General features: G+C 43.9%; 1 protein-coding gene across 1 annotated transcript in view; it reads right to left on the reverse strand.

Moving 5' to 3' along the window:
• Window positions 1-16,910, reverse strand: part of MAP3K15 (mitogen-activated protein kinase kinase kinase 15) — a 62,276-nt gene that overhangs the window by 33,702 nt on the left and 11,664 nt on the right. Inside the window, exons 2-6 of the mRNA XM_054165909.1 lie at window positions 12,542-12,681; window positions 10,716-10,739; window positions 2,322-2,515; window positions 1,366-1,534; window positions 889-995 (exon numbers count right to left, since the gene is read on the reverse strand). Of these exons, the coding sequence (XP_054021884.1) occupies window positions 889-995; window positions 1,366-1,534; window positions 2,322-2,515; window positions 10,716-10,739; window positions 12,542-12,681 (634 nt within the window). The remainder of the gene's footprint in view (window positions 1-888; window positions 996-1,365; window positions 1,535-2,321; window positions 2,516-10,715; window positions 10,740-12,541; window positions 12,682-16,910) is intronic.

Consider the following 16,910-nt stretch of genomic DNA (forward strand, 5'->3'; position numbering starts at 1 on the left):
TGCAAAAGGAATAATTTCCTATGCCTACTATTATTCACAATTACTTGTGATTTTCTACTTGCACCCTGTTATGCCCTTCACTTGCTAATTGCCCTTTTTGTTATTGCATTGGGATATGTTTGCTTGTTAAAACACAGCATGCTGAGCTAAATTACAGTGGCTCCAGCTGCCCTCATTATTCATATAAAAGTCAAGATGGAACTGCCTTAAAAAGAAATTGAAGTCTTCACAGCTCTGGCCTCATGCTAGGGCTGGATTTCATTCTAAGGTCTGCTCTGTTCTGAGCAGAATTTGGCATACTTTTTTGGCCTCTTTGCTGACGCAGCTGAGGCCCCAGTCCTGGAGATCTTCAAGGTCAGGCTGGACAAAGCTCTCAGCAACCTGATCGAGTGGTGGATTTCCCTTTTCACTGCAAGACTACATGACCTTTGGAGGTCCCTTCCAGCCCAAACCACTCTGTGATTCCATGAATAATACATCTGTGTTTCCTAATCTAGCAACCTGTCTGTAGGTCCAGATCACTTTTCAGCCTTTCAAGGAAGCTGTATCATGGTACATGACCTAGCAGTGCTTGTTACCTGTTATTGTAATAATTCATCCATAACTCTCATGCTAAACTTTTCTAGACATTCAGAAGAAGCAGTCTCAGCCTGACCAAGAACCCATTGGCATCACTGGAGTCAACAGATCCACTTTCCCCGGGCTGTTGACAAAACGATGGTTGTTGGAAAAGAAAAGTTGCAAGCTGTCCTGGTGTGCAGGGAGCATGGGATCAGGGAAAGATGACTGTGGTGAATGTCAGTGTGTGCAGAAAGGGAAAAGAATTTGATCTTTTCAGCCCACAGGGAACCACAACAACACGCAACAACCTCAGCTAATCATCCTTACCGGTTCAGTGCAAAGGCATAATGAAATTTAATGTTGTGCTGATCAGCCAGATCACAGGTAGGAAGCATTTCTAGTGTTTCTACCAGCTTCACCATGGCATCATAGTCCTGGAATGAATTAAGAGGAAAAAAAGGAAAAGAAGTACTAAAAGAAACTGAAGGCAGAGGAAAGCATTACTAAACTAGATTGTATCATGAATATTAATATCTCAGGTAACTGTTTAAGGAGGTTAAAAATGACTAAACACAAAAGAGGTGACCTCAGGAAGTCACCTAATCTGTGTTTCTTGCTCACAGGCAAAATAACTAGGAGTCCAAAGTCCCCCAAGGTGCCCCACAAACAAATCAAAGCATTTAACAACGTAACCACTCACTGTCAGCTTTGAATCACCAGTTTACCGAATGATCAAGTACAGAAGAACAAACAAAAGCCAAAATCCCAGGGTAAAATAATCTTCCTTAGTCATCAGGAACATACCTGAATATCTCTGTAAGAGAGAAGCAGGTTTATGACAATGTCAGAAGTCAGCACTTCAGTGTTATCCATACGAAGCTTAATCCTGGCCAGCTCCTTCGCCAGCTCATCTCCCTGATACTTCTCTCTAGCTTTTCTGATATCATTCAGCAGAGTTTCTTTATAATAGGCACTAGAGAAAGAAAAGATAGACATATGGGGAAAGGACTGTTAGATACTTCTTAAGAAATATGGTTAGTTCTAACAAAAAGCAATCATTTCTAATAGTACCTCAGAGGGAGGTGCACATCACAGGTCCCCACATATCCACCTCGCCCATCTCAGACTCTGGGGCTAAGATTATGAGCCAAGGCCTAGAGCACCTCTGTTATGAGAACAGGCTGAGGGAGCTGGGGGTGTTCAGGCTGGAGAAGTGGAGGCTTAGGGGAGACCTCATTGCTCTCTACAGCTCCCTGAAAGAAGGTTGGAGTGAGGAGGGGGCAGCCTCTTCTCCTTGGTGGCAAGCAACAAGACTACAAGAAATGGTTCCAAGCTGCACCAGGAGAGGTTCAGGCTGGATGTTAGGAAGTATTTCTGCACTGAAAGGGCTCTCAAACACTGGAATGGTCTGCCCAGGGTAGTGCTGGAGTCACTATCCCTGGAGGTGTTCCAGTTCCTTTTAGACCTGACACTTAGGGACACGGTTTAGTGCTGACCCTTCAGTGCTGGGTCAAGGGTTGGATTAGATGATATTAAAGGTCTCTTCCAACCAAATATATTCTGTGATTCTGTGCAGGACTTCAGCAGAGAAGCAGTGAAGCTAGAAGTCTTTTAGCACCATTAGATGCAGAGGAAAAATACAATAAATCAATAAATAACTAAATAAAAATCAGTAATCCTAGGGATTCTGCATCCTTTCATCACAACATTAAAAAGAGGCTCTCAAAGGTTCTGGGGTGGGGGGGGTGCTGTAAAATCACCATGATGTAACATGAACATCCTTGAGAAGGCTGATAAACTTGTCCACCAGTGGCACACAAAGTGGCCCCAGGATGTTGTCCCAGCTGGGTTGCATATACTCAGAAGCTCTTCTTTGGGCATCACTTTCACAGCAAAAGTAGTCAGCACAAGGTGTGATGATGTAGGGAATAAAATAATAATTGCCACTGGAAGCCTGAAAGTAAAACAGGCACAGTTTAGGAAACAAGGGAATGTGGAAATGCATTTGTGTGCGCACAGAATCTTTTACTGACAGAAAACAAAGCAGCTGGTGCACTGTAAAGCTTTAGCACAGTGTTAGAGACAAGATTTGCAAGCATAGAATTCAAGGAATTCTCTGTGGAGGAGTTACAAATCTTGAGTCTAGATCTGTAAGGCAACCATTCAATGAAATCCTTCCTTTGTGTGACAGGCCCCTACAGTTGCAAGCCAACCTTCAGCTCCCAGATTTTTGTACTTGCATCCTGTCCCAGGAGGCTATGATGCAGAGCTCCCCAGAGAGAATGAGAACTGCAGAAAGTAGGAGGCTACGATGCAGAGCTCCCCACAGAGAAATGCAGCAACACTGGCACTGGGAGGACTTTATGCAGGTGTTTAACCCACAGAAGCCTGCAAAACACCTGCTGCCTGCTGCCACCAAACACCAAAGCAATCAGCCAACAAAACTTTGCAAGGTTTTGTTATGTGTGGAAGAGTTTGAACACAGATTTCTAAAAGCAACCCTTCCCAAATCCTTCATATGCCACACAGGAAGTGCAAACATGATCAAGGTGCTTGAAGGGGAGATGAGAGAGGAGATACCCTGAAGGACACAAACACACTAAGTTCAGAGTTTTCAGCTCCTGAGCAAGACCCCAAACCCCAGAGAACTAGGAAGTTTCCTGCAGCTACTAGAAGCACCAAGATCCCATTTAGAGCTATGACAATTCTCTGCTGTTTGAAGGAAAACTAAGCTCTGCTTCAGAGTAACTAGATAGGAGCAGGGATGGGTCACATCCCCACCCACCACTAAACAGCCTCCAACTGCCACCTTGGGGACATCAAGGTGTCAAACACTACAGCAAAACACACCTTGCATGTTTTTTTCATATCCTCTAAGCCTGCAGCAAAGCTGTAGCCATTTAAAGTCTCCTTAAACAATAGGAGAATGCTGGGAAGATCATACAATGGCTTAGGTTGGAAGGGAGCTCAGAGTTTATCAACTCCAACTTCCCTGCCACAATCAATCACAACACTCTAAAGTCCACATCAAAAAAAAGCCAAAGGTTTAGGAACATGAAAAAACAACCCTTCCCCCCCAAAAAAACCCCAACAAAAACCCCAACCAACCACCCCCAAAAAATATCCCAATAAATAACTGCAAGTAGGTTGAGAGAGAGAAGTGTTTTTAAGGCCAGGCTGAGGGTGGCTCTGAGCCACCTGATCTAATGTGAGGTGTCCCTGCTCATGGCAAGGGGGTTGGAACTGGATGATCCTTGAGGTCCCTTCCAACAATTCTGTAGTTCAATTCTATGATTCTAAGTGTTCTTCAGGGGAAAATGGCTTAAGGCATTAAGAATTTGCTGAAGGGCTGAACAGAAGCTGTTTAAAAGCTCCAGGCAAGAGAGGGCTCATGTAGAGTGCATTGTGTTAAGATACTCCTCTAAGTATTTGGCTAATGCTGCTAAAACTAAACTTTAGATCTTAATAAACTGGGGGGGGGGTTTATTGTACTGCTGCAGTTATTCCACTGCACCTGACACTTTGTGAGGTGGACTGAGGTGGATTGAGGACTGGTTGAAGGAAAGAAGTCATAGAGTTGTGGGCAATGGGACAGAGTCTGTTTGGAGGCCTGTGTCTAGTGGAGTCCCTCTGGGGTTGGTACTGGGGCCAGTGCTGTTCAATATATTCATCGAGGACTTGGATGAGGGCAGAGAGGGCACTGCCAGCAAGTTTGCTGATGGCACCAAACTGGGAGTGGCTAAAACATCTGAAGGTTGTGCTGCCATTCAGCCAGACCTCCACAGGCTGGAGAGTTGGGTGAGGAGAAATGGAATGAAATCCAACAAGGACAAGGGTAGAGTCTGGCATCTGGGAAAGAACCACCACATGCACCAGGACAGGCTGGGACTGACCTGTTGGAGAGCAGCATAGGGAAAAGTGGCGTCCTGCTGGACAGGATAACCATGAGCCAGCAATGTGCCCTTGTGGCCAAGAAGGCCAAGGGCATCCTGGGGTGTGGTGAGGAGGTTCTCCTGCCCCTCTACTCTGACCTGGTGAGACCACATCTGGAATATTGTGTCCAGTTCTGGGCCTCTCAGGTCAAGAAGTACCTCAGGGAACCGCCTGACAGAGAGCAGCACAGAACCACAAAGACATTGCAGGCAGTGGAACATCTCCCTGTGAGGCCAGGCTGAGGGAGCTGGGACTTGGAGCAGAAGAGCCTGAGGGGTGCCCTCATTCTTGTTGATAAAGATGTGCAGGGCAGTGTGGGGAGGACAGAGCCAGGCTCTGCTCAGGGATGTCCAAGAACAGGACAAGGGGCACTGGGTGCCAGCTGGAGCAGAGAAGCTTCCATGGGAACAGAAGGGAAACCTTCTAGTACAGGGGTGCCAGAGCCCTGGAGCAGGCTGCCCAGAGAGGTTGTAGAGTCTCCTTCTCTGGAGATGTTTCAAACCTGCCTGGATGTGTTCCTCTGTGACCTACTCTAGGTGCTCCTGCTCTGGTGTGGCGGGGGTCAGACTCAATGACCTTCCAAGGTCCCTTCTAACCCCCAACATTCTGTGATTCTGTGACAGAAACACTACACTAAAACTAAAGGCTGGGCTTTAAAAAAAAAGAAGTAAATAATACTGAGTAAAATCTCTTCATTTTTAGAGAGAGAATTAGGGCAGCACAACTGACAGCACAATTATTTTGCTTGAGCCATGCAGTTCACATTGCCATTTGCTTGAGCATCTAAAGTATTAGGAGTGCTTGCCACAGAAGGGAAAAATGGGATAACAGAAAATGAGCTACATTCACTCCCTCAGCGTTCAGGGAGTTTAAGGCTCTGTTGTCTGAAGAATTAAGGCTTTCACAGCAGTTTCCTGTGACATCACATTCTTATCCATCTTCCCATGCAGGTAACTGAGAGATTATAAATGTTAAAATAAAAAAAACCAACAAACTTTTTCTTCTAGAGCTGAGCACATGCAGATTGTGAACAGAGACGATCAGAAGCCAAACATTCTAAATCCTCAGGATCTAGCTTGCAAGGACCAAGTGCTCTAAGATTACAACCACTCTGAAAAACAAGATCCTGCCAAGCACTACCCTTAAAGTATCCTTATCCATTTTTACATGCCTAGAAAGACAGCAAGGAGATGACATCTCAATCAGCCAGAAAGCAGACTTAAAGTGATACATACTTTGCCTATCAGACTACCACTGTGGTATTCATCAGGCACTTCAACCCGAAGAAAAGCTTTGTGGTTGGCAACCTACTCCAAATTGAAATAGAACGACAAAGAGGAAAACATCACCACAAAACAGCATAAGAATCAACAAGGCAGACAGGACACATGGACAGAGAAATTCTTAAAAGAAAGGAACAACAGAAAGCAAAAATATTTAGAGCAAGGCCATATTTACAAGGCCAAGTGAATTGTGCAATGCCTTGGCACCTCGAATGTAAGATTTCTCTATCTACAGGATTTTTATGCCACCCAGAATGTAAAGTTTCTCCATCTATAGGACATTTTCCCCACCCAGAATGTAAGGTTTCTCCATCTACAGGATTCTTTTTGCCAGCCATAATGTAAGATTTCTCTATGTACAGGACTTTTGTCCATACATCATCCTTGTGTCAAAAGTAAGATGCTTTCAAGTCTTACTTTTATGAACCTATCAGAGTTGTCACCTGATTAGTTACCTAGAATCCAAGCACTACCAATATGCACCCCTGGAGATAGTAACATTTCCATTAAAAATGACTTCCATGCATTTTAAAAGCCTTAGTTGTCATTGTATCAGTAGCAACAGTGCTGTATTTCATGATTAGAAACACTGGTCATACAAATTACCGAGTTATTCATTGTTTTGATGCTATTCATAGAATCATGGAGTGGTTTAGGGTGGAAGGGACTTAAAAATCACCTAATGCCAACACCACTGTCATGGGCAGGGACACCTCCCACTAGCCCAGGTTGCTCAAGGCCTCCTCCAACCTGGCCGTGAACACCTCCAGGGAGGAGGCAGCCACAGCCTCCCTGGGCAACCAGTTCCAGTGTCTCACCACCCTCACTCAAAAGAATTTCTTTCTAATCTCCAGTCTAAATCTGCCCTCCTCAAGCTTCAATCTATTCCCTCTCATCCTATCACTCTCAGCCCTTCTCAAAAGTCCCTTCAGGTAATGGAAGGCTGCTCTAAGGTCTCCCTGGAGCCTTCTCTTCTCCAGGCAGAACCCCAACTCTCTCAGCCTGTCTCCATAGGGGAGGTTCTCCAGCCCTCTGATCATCTTTGTGGCCTCCTCTGGACCCTCTCCAGCAGCTCCATGTCTCCCCATGATTGTATTCAAGATATTTATATTCCTCTTTCATTCTTTTTGTGAATTCTTTTAATACTTCTGCAGCCTCAGGCTTTGATAGAAATATATCATTAAATCACTATGCCATGCCAACTTCTATGTATTGCAAAAATAATTCCAAAACAAAAGCCTGAAAGCTCCTCTGCAATATAATTTCTTCTATATAAATTCACAGAATCACACCTTAGTGTCTTGGTTCTTTTTCTCATTGAGGCTGCTGAATTGTAGAACACAAGTTCAAGTGTCAAAACCTTTCTGTTTAGACTTCTTAAACATTCACTGCCTTCAAAGAGGAGCCACAGCCTAATTTACACAGCTGCTGAAACTCCTCAGAGCCTTGCTGCCAATTACAATGAAAAGTGACTTTTGGTTTAAAAGGATTTCCTTGTGGCAAGGATAAATTGCATTCTTGTTCCCTTTAGATCAAGGAGAATTTCTGCAAATGACACCTCCATGGGCCAGACATTATTCTCTACTTACTATAAGGGCTGCTACAGGATTTAATGGAAAAAACCCCAACCAACCACATTTAAACCTGTGGAAATAATTCATCAGGCCTCCAGGCCTAACTGTAATATAATAAACCTTTTTGGATTTAATAGCCAGGTTATTTTCCTTTAAATAGCTTGCCTGAAAGCAATTAACAGGGATAATATCTTCAGGCATCCCATCAGCTAAAGAAAAAATAACTATTAAAGTCTTTCTCCTTCTATTCTGTACCTGGCAAAATAATTTTTCCAGTTCTAGTTTGTATTTTCAATGCCACTATGAAACAAACTGAGTGGACAGGCTGGAGAGGTTGGCTGAGGAGAATCTCATGAGGTTCAACAAGGCCAAGCACAAGGTCCTGCACCAGAAGGGCAATGGCATCCTAGGCTGCATCAAAAGCAGCATGGCCAGAGATGGAGAGAGGTATTTCTGCCACTTTGCTCTGGTGAAACCTCACGTGGAGTGCCGTGTTCAGCTCTGGAGCCCTCAAAACAGGGAGGACATGGACCTGGAAGAGCAGGTCCAAAGGAGGGCCTCCAAAATGATTGGGGAGCTGGAACACCTCTGCCATGAGGACAGAAGAGGGATGTTCAGCCTGGAGAAGAAAAGGTTCCAAGGAGACCTAAGAGCAGCCCTCCAGTAACTGAAAGGGGCTGCAAGAAGGCTGCAGAGGATGGTGTGCAAAGGCCTGCAGTGACAGGACAAGGGGCAATGGTTACTTTATTCTTTCCTCACTGGATTTTACTCACATTAGTTTTCTTAATTTAAGCATTTTTTAAAATGGGTTAGGCAACAGCTGCTTTTTAGAGGAGGGACCAGGATTCTAATTTCAGGGCTCTCCTTTGCCTTTTTTGCTAAACACATAGTCTAATACTAGGCTCTGCTGTAGAGACCATGTCACCAGATCATTTTCTCTTCCTTATGAAGGTAAGTATCTCCCTCTGGGGGAGAAAGACTCTGCCAAAATAAAAGACTGCAGGGGGCAAATCTGATTGCACAAGGCCAAACTTGCAACCACCTTCTGGTCTTCAGGAAGATCTTCAAGGCATCACCACCAAATGGCTCAGTCACAATTCTCCCTCTTGCTCTGGAGGGGCAAGACCATGATTGGGATATTTTCATAGAATTGTCAGGGCTGGAAGGGATCTCAAGAATCATCTGGTTTCAACTAGATGCCAGACTGGGCAAAGACACCTCACACTAGATCAAGTTGCTCAGAGCCACACCCAGCCTGGCCTTAAAAACCTCCAGGGATGAGGCTTCCACTGCCTCCCTGGGCAACCTCTGCCAGTGTCTCACCACCCTCATGGGGAACTTCCTAACATAGAATCTGAATCTACCCACTTCAAGTTTTGCTCCATCCCCCCCCGACACCCCAAAAAGTCTCTCCCCAGCTTTCTTGTAGCCCCCTTCAGATACTGGAAGGCTACAATAAGGTCTCCTCAGAGCCTTCACTTTTGATCATCCACTGATGACTAGGAATTCACAAGGAAATCTGCCTCATTCTGAGGCTTCCCTTTAAAGAGCTGCAGAACAGCAGATGCAGGTCACACCCCACAGGTGAAACCAGTTCAAAGATCACCAGGACAGAGAGGAAAATGACCTGGATTTACTCATGTGCTCAAACTCATCTATCTTTAGCCTATGTGCAGTCCTGTGGCCAAGTACAGACAGCAGCTGGAAACAAACTGTTGTGACTACTGCATTATCTCTTCCAGTTCTACTTTAAATTATCAGCAAACTCGAAGAACATTTGATTAGCTTTGCTCTGCTCTATATTCCTCAGAAGAAAATAAAAGCATCTGGGGAATGTAGGGAAACAGAGGGGAATAAATGGAAGTTTAAGATTTCTTTTGCAAATTCAGTAGTCCTCAGAGTGTTTAATGAAAATCACCACTGACCTGAGGTAAGATATGACAAAACCTTATCACTGTATAAGATGTCCTGGCATGCCACAATAAGCCTAAAACAACCACTACATTTTATCTTGATTCACCCTTATTTACTTCTTTGGTTTCATTTGCATTAAGCATATTTTCATTTTGGGAAAGAAGCTTCTGCAATCCTAAGTAACATCTATGAGTTTGTAAGAAGCAGAGTAGCCAAAGCTGTCTGACATATAGAAGTGAGCCCTCAACACAGGAAGGACAGAGACCTCATGGAGCAGGTCCAGAAGAGAGCCACGAAGATGATCAAAGGGCTGAAGCACCTCTGCTATGAGGACAGGCTGAGGGAGCTGGGGTTGTTCAGCCTGGAGAAGAGAAGGATCCAGAGAGACCTTAGAGCAGCCTTTCAGTACCTGAAGAGGGCTACAAGAAGGTTACAGAGGAACTTGTTTGCAAAGGTCTGAAGTGATAGGACAAGGGGCAATGGTTTGAAATTGGAACAGCACATTTGGAATGGATATGAAGAACAAGTTCTTTACCAGGAGGGTGCTGAAACACTGCAACAGCTTGCCCAGGGAGGCAGTTGTAGCCCCAACCCTGGAGACACTCAAGGTCAGTCTGGACAAGGCTCTGAGCAACCTGACTCAGTGGAGGATGTCCCTGCTGACTACACAGGGTTTGGACTGGATGACCTTTGGAGATCCCTTCCAACCCAAACCATCTATGATTCTCTGATTAAGGCATCACACACATATATGTTTGCACAAGTGATAAAGGGAGAAAGAGACTTAGAATTTCTGAAGTTATGTTTTAATGCATCAACCTACAGGTATAACATTTCTAAGGGCACTTTTCCAGAACTTGAAAAGAAACTTTTTACAAGGGCTTGTAGTGATAGGATGAGAGGGAATAGATTGAAGCTTGAGGAGGGCAGATTTAGAATGGAGAAGTTCTTTACACTGAAGGAAAGTATTCAATCAGGCTTCACTTTGGGGAAAGGAAGTCAACAGGAAGACTGGAGAGGGACATTTCGTGAGGGTGTCTAGCAACAGGACAAGGGGGAATGATTTGAAGCTGAGGGAGTGTAAATTTAGATTGGAGCTGAGGAAGTTCTTCAGTTTGAGGGTGGTGAGACTCTGGAACTGGCTGCCCAGGGAGGCTGTGGATGCCTGCTCCCTGGGGGTGTTCAAGGCCAGGCTGGATGAGGCCTTGAGCAGCTGGTTGAGAGGTGCACCTGCCCATGGCAGGCAGATTGGAGCAGATGATCTCTAAAGTCCCTTCCAACCTGAGCCATTCTATGAAATAAAATGAAATTAAAAAGGTATTTCCACTATTTTAACCTTCATTCAATCACACAGAGCATATACATATATGCTTGGCAGCTTTTTCATTAGTTACCTCAAACAGAGTATCTTCATTTTGTGTTTTGAAACTAATGTGGATTTAATACTTACTGTGTTTTTCTGAGATACCATATCCTGAAAAGAGAAGAAAAAAAAGAAAAAAGGGATAATAAAACCATTTATTCCTTTTTACTGGGAATGATGGATTGTTTCCAATGAGAATAACTGCTATACATACACCCCCCCCTCCCCCCCAGATGTGTTCTTCACATCTGATTTCACACTTCCTGCCCACAGTGAATTCCATGTAAGAGGACAAAACATCATCAGGAAAAGTACTAACAGTTCAGGTTAGTAAAGAAAAATTATTTAAAGAAGAAACCTATTTGAAGAGGTGCTCAGAATACAAAGAACATTGTACTTGTCAGTAACTGGATTTCTCAGGCTGGGTACTCCACACATCAGGGCATTTGCCCATACTCCAGGCATTTGTCAAACAAAATCATTCAGAGCTGGAGCTCTTCTAAAGGAACTTTTAAAGAAAGTTTTTAATCTGGGTTTACTTTGGAAAGGAAGTCAACAGGAGGGCTGCAGAGGGACTTCTCACAAGGATGTCTAGCAATAGGATAAGGGAGAATGGTTTGAAACTGAAGGTGAGTAGGGTTGGACTGGATTTAAGGAAGAAGTTCTTCAGTAGAAGGGTGGTGAGACTCTGGAACAGGTTGCCCAGGGAGGCTGTGGATGCTTCCTCCCTGAGGCATGGAGGGCATGGAAGAATGCCTTAGCACATAGCCACATGGACCACTTTTTGGAGCAAAGAGTATGAGAGCCTCCAGCTCTGAGTTGTTGTGACTCCAGGTCACACAGAACATCAATGTAAACATCTATGTGGAGCACCACCATAGGAAAGGACACATGGGATACTAGACACATTAGAGTAAAATTGATGACACTTAGAGCAGAAAATAGGAAAGTGCAGCAGGGACAAAACAGCTTTTCTGAGAAAAGAGAAGGAGGCTTATACAAAATTAAGGTTAAACAATATTCTTACAGTATCAAGTACCATAAAAAAATTAAGATTAAACTAAATATGCTTATAGTATCAAGTATCATGCAAATTTAAGATTAAACATCATATTCTTATTGTATCAAGACAGTTTGGAGAATTCCATAAAGGATTTTTGGACATTGGTGCTGTGAAAAATGTGAGTAATAAGGGGAAATAATTCAAAATTAGGAAAAAAATCTCAAGGCATTAAAGGATACTGCTTGCAGTGAAGGTAGCAAGACAATTAAAAGCAGTGGTGGGTGATGATGCATTGGATAAGAAGCTAAATGTGATCTAAAGCAAAGAGAAAAGCTGCACTGAGAAAGACAGGAACATCCATGATGGATGACTGGCACCTGGAATAGCAATTTCAGGACTGAAGAGTACAGCATGTGTTATCCTACTATCAAAATGAACAACAGGCCTATAAAATGATTTGGTGAGGATCTCCTATCTTCAAAGAGCAATAAATAGGAAATTCTGTAGTCTCAGCTACTCAGCACCCAGGAGACACAAATATCATCTGACAGAAGTGCTTCTGGAGCAGGAGCAATACAGTGCTGGTTTGAGTGGTGTTGTTATAGAGGCTATCACATTTTTCTAACATGCACTCTAACTGAAAGTGAGGAAGGAAGAGAAGAAGAAATCAGATCTGCATTCTCACTCCCAGCTCTAACCTTCTGAAACAAAATCAGCCCCATACTATGGATCTCTTCTTATAGGTAAGCTTTTCTGTTATTCTGGTAACTACCATTTTTGCTAGCAGCTGTTTCTCTGAGTATGATTAAGCTATCAGAAAAATCACAGAAAAAAAAACCCAAACAACACAAATATCACTGTTTAAATAGATCTCCAAAAAATGAAGCAGATTTTGAAGGGAGACTCTTACTTTGAGAGACTGAGCAGTGTCAGCATCAGTGTCATGGTACAGTATGACATTATTAGCCATGTCAAAGCTTTCCCGCACTCCAAGGTGGTAGAACAGTGATGGCTGCTTGGAAATATCACTCATGTCCACAACTGCAACATCTGAAATGAGAGAGGGAGAGGAGGAAAGTGTTACAATAAAGAAAGAAAGAAAGAAAGCATCATCTTAAACCCAGTTTTCTTCTTTAAAATAAACCCTGAAATTACACATCCATGAGGACAGACAAAAACCCAGTGTGTTCAGATAATTATCCTTTGGTCAATTTTAGCATTCATTGATAAGAATCTACTCAGGAAATTAACAGAGTGTTACAGAAACTGGGAGGCAGAGTTTATGAATTCTGCTTGAGGCTTTGAAACCACTGCATCAACACCACCTTGAGTGAAGAAAAACTTGTGCAACTGCTCTCTGAACTAGGCCTGGGAGCCTGATATGCCTGCAGAAGGCTCCAGACCTTCAGGTGGAACCTCTAAGAATAATAACCTAGCACAAAATTAAGGACAACTTCAAGAACAAGTTTGTCTTAAGAGGCTGAGGTTTGGAGAAGAGGAAATTCCTGAACAGCAGAAAAAGAAATGACTGTGACTCTCTAAAAACTACAGGCAAGATATCCAAGGTAGGGAGTGAAGGAATGAAGGTATTCAACCACAAGTAGCCAGAGCAAGACTTCTACTGCATGGAAGGTGACCTACACAGAGAAATAAAAATAAATGCCCTGTACTATACACAACAGCTGAGATACAGGCAAAAGATTCTGAGTCAGAGTGTCAGGGGTTGGGAGAGACCTCAAATGATATCAAGTCCAACCCCATGTGGTTCCCATGTAAGCCTAAAGGCCAATACAAAAAGAAGAGATAACTGGAGAAGAGGACACTTACCACTGAGTATGTTCCCCTGATCCTGAGATCCCCTATACTACCAAAGAAAATTTTGCTTTAGGGATTTTCAAAGGTATTTATCTGCACGTCTGTCTGCTTTCACTGCTAAGAGATAGATAGATGAACTTCAATCCAAAGTATTCGTAAGACTGAAGCCTTGGAATCACAGGAGACTTCAACATTCAAAATAGGTTCCAGAGACCCAGTGCAGCTGAGCAATAAATCCTACATCTCTGAAGAGGTAACATTAAGAAGAGGTAGCATTAAGAAAAGTGTGTCCAGCAGATTGATGGAGGTTCTCCTCCCCCTCTACTCCAACCTAGTGAGACAGCACCTGGAATACTGCGTCCAGTTTTGGGCTCCCCAGTTCAGAAGGGACAGGGATCTACTTGAGAGAGTTCAGCTGAGGGCTATGAGGATGATTAGGGGACTTGAGCATCTCCCCTGTGAAGAGAGACTGAGAGCCCTGGGGCTGTTTAGTCTGGAGAAGACTGAGAGAGGATCTGATCAATGCCTATCAATATCTGAGGGGTAGGGGTCAAGTGGAGGGGGCCAAGCTCTTTTTGGTGGTGCAAAGTAATAAGCCAAGGAACAATGGACACAAACTTAAACACAGAAGGTTTCAGCTCAACATGAGGAGAAACTTCTGTACAGTGAGGGTGACAGAGCCCTGGAACAGGCTGCCCAGAGAGGTTGTGGAGTCTTCTTCTCTGAAGACTTTGCAAACCCACCTGGATGCATTCCTGTGCAGACTACCCTGGGTGATCCTGCTCTGGTAGGGGGGTTGGACCTGATGACCTCTGGAAGTCCTTTCCAAATTCTAATGTTCTGTGATTCTATGGTTACAAATTAATTTTGGAAAACATGGATGATCTATAAAATAACAGTCTTGACAAACTAGCAAGCAGACCTATAATCAAATCCCACCTATGGGGGAAAAATAATAAGTCTAAGAGCTTGGTCTGCTTTTAGGGCTTATATAGAGTGTTTTTAGAATAGAATAAACCAGGTTGGAAGAGACCTTCAAGATCATCGCATCCAACCTATCATCCAACACCACCTAATCAACTAAACCATGCAACCAAGCACCCTATCAAGTCTCCTCCTGAACACCTCCAATGATGGTGACTCCACCACCTCCCTGGGCAGCACATTCCAATGGCCAATCACTCTCTCTGTGTAGAACTTCTTCCTAACCTCCAGCCTAAACCTCCCCTGGCACAGCCTGAGACTGTGTCCTCTTGTTCTGGTGCTGGTTGCCTGGGAGAAGAGACCAACCTCTATCTGTCTACAACCTCCCTTCAGGTAGTTGTAGAGAGCAATAAAGTCACCCCTGAGCCTCCTCTTCTCCAGGCTAAGCAACCCCAGCTCACTCAGTCTCCCCTCATAGGGCTTGTGTTCCAAACCCCTCACCAACTTTGTTGCCCTTCTCTGGACACACTCCATCAAGTCAACATCCTTCCTAAACTGAGGGGCCCAGAACTGGAGCTGGAGTGCTGTGAAATCAAAATCATTATTCTGGTAAGAGAATTCAGACAATGTGTTCATGTAGCACACAGATACTACATCTTACAACACAATGTGAGCAATCATCCGTTACAGAGCTCATTGAAACAGTTAACTGCCACAGTGCATTGCCACACGTCGTACTCTACAACTGAAATCTGTCTTCTGTTGACTGCTGGTAGAGAGTAGCAGAAGCTTTAAATGGACATAAGAACAGAAGTAAGAGTCTGTATTAAAAAAGACTAATTACTTATCACTGAGATATTTGTTCAGTCATAAAAAAAAAAAGATTAAAGAGAAGGATTTTTTCTTGTTTATTCACACCTCATGAACAGAGTCATGAAAAAGGGAAAATAAAACAACTTGAAGAGGAGTGTGGCCAGCAGGGCAAGAGAAGGGATTCTGCCCCTTTACTCTGCTCTGCTCAGAACCCACCTCGAATATTGCATCCAGTTCTGGTGTCCTCAGCATAAGAAGGATACAGAGCTCTTGGAGTGAGTCCAGAGGAGGCCACAAAGATGATCCAAAGGCTGGAACACCTCTGCTATAAGGATAGGCTGAGGGAGCTGGGGTTGTTCAGCCTGGAGAGAAGACTCTAGGGGGACCTTAGAGCTGCCTTCCAATACCTGAAAAGATCCTACAGGAAGGCTGCAGGGGGACTTTTCCTAAGCATGTCTAGAGAGAGGACAAGGAGGAATGGTTTGAAGCTGAGGGAGAGCAGGGTTAGACTGGAGCTGAGGAAGAAGTTGTTCAGCAGGAGGGTGACTCTGGAATAGGCTGCCCAGGGAGGCTGTGGATGCCTCTTCCCTGGGGGTGTTCAAGGCCAGGTTGGGTGAGGTCTTGAGCAGATGAGTGTAGTTGAGAGGCATCCCTGCCCATGGTGGGGAGGTTGGAGTAGATGATCTCTGAGGCACCTTCCAACCTGAGCCATTGTATGATAATTGGAATGAGAAATTGTCAGTATTTTTAGGTATCCTGCAGACATAATACATAATTAGATATACATAGGAAGTAATTTTGATTGTATTTGGCTACTATTTACAATGAAAACAGAAAAGTCCAAAACATTTGGAGTAGATGATCTCTGAAGTCTCTTCCAACTTAAGCCATTCTGATTGTATGAATACTCTGAGTGCTGAGGAAGTAATTTTAACTATGTCTGAGCTGAGCAGAAGCAGCATTCCTCAGTGAACGACTGACTGAAAGTCACTCATTAATTCCCTGAAAGGATCAATCAAATACAGAGTCCTGGTGTTGCTAGGAAACAAAAAAACCTTTGATATATTGAGATGAGCCTTTCCCCTGTATGGCAGCATTACCAACAGTTAGGAAGGCTGCTTTGCTCCACTTAGCACACAAACATTGAAACTGGCAGTGTATCATCTCCAGAGGGAAGTCTGGGAACAGCGGTGTTAAGCAAAGTAGTCCAGTTGGCACTTCACAGGCTGCATTTAGCTGACCCACTGCCTTTCTTTGGAATACAAGACATCCATGTTCAGGAGGAGGAGGAAGAGGAGGAAAAATAGTCAACATCCAAGTGTGTTTCTAATCACAGCATTTGGATGCAGGCTAGAGAGTCCTTTAATGTAGCCCAGCAAAGCATCTCCTCCTTCCTACACACCTACACACTTTAGAGTGCTCAAAAATGTTTTGCTTCCAAAGGCAAAAAGCTGAAATAAAGCAGTTTTTAAGCTGCCAGAATGGTCAGAACTGCCACAGCAAAGCTATAGCCTGGCTTACACTCATGAAAGTTGAGATAAGAAAGCTGGTACACTTAGGGTTTGTGTGTAGGTCACAGAAGTGCCTCATTCCTTTCACACCATTGGAGAACTACACACCTGTCAGTATGATCTATTCCCTGCCTTTGGAAAATCACCAACTTCCTTAGGTCATCAGCTCAAAAGGTGAGGGGGTGCCAGTGCTTCCTATCCTGGAACAGAGAAGAT

The sequence above is a fragment of the Dryobates pubescens genome, chromosome 12 (assembly GCF_014839835.1).
Source record: "Dryobates pubescens isolate bDryPub1 chromosome 12, bDryPub1.pri, whole genome shotgun sequence".
Lineage (NCBI taxonomy): Eukaryota > Metazoa > Chordata > Aves > Piciformes > Picidae > Dryobates > Dryobates pubescens.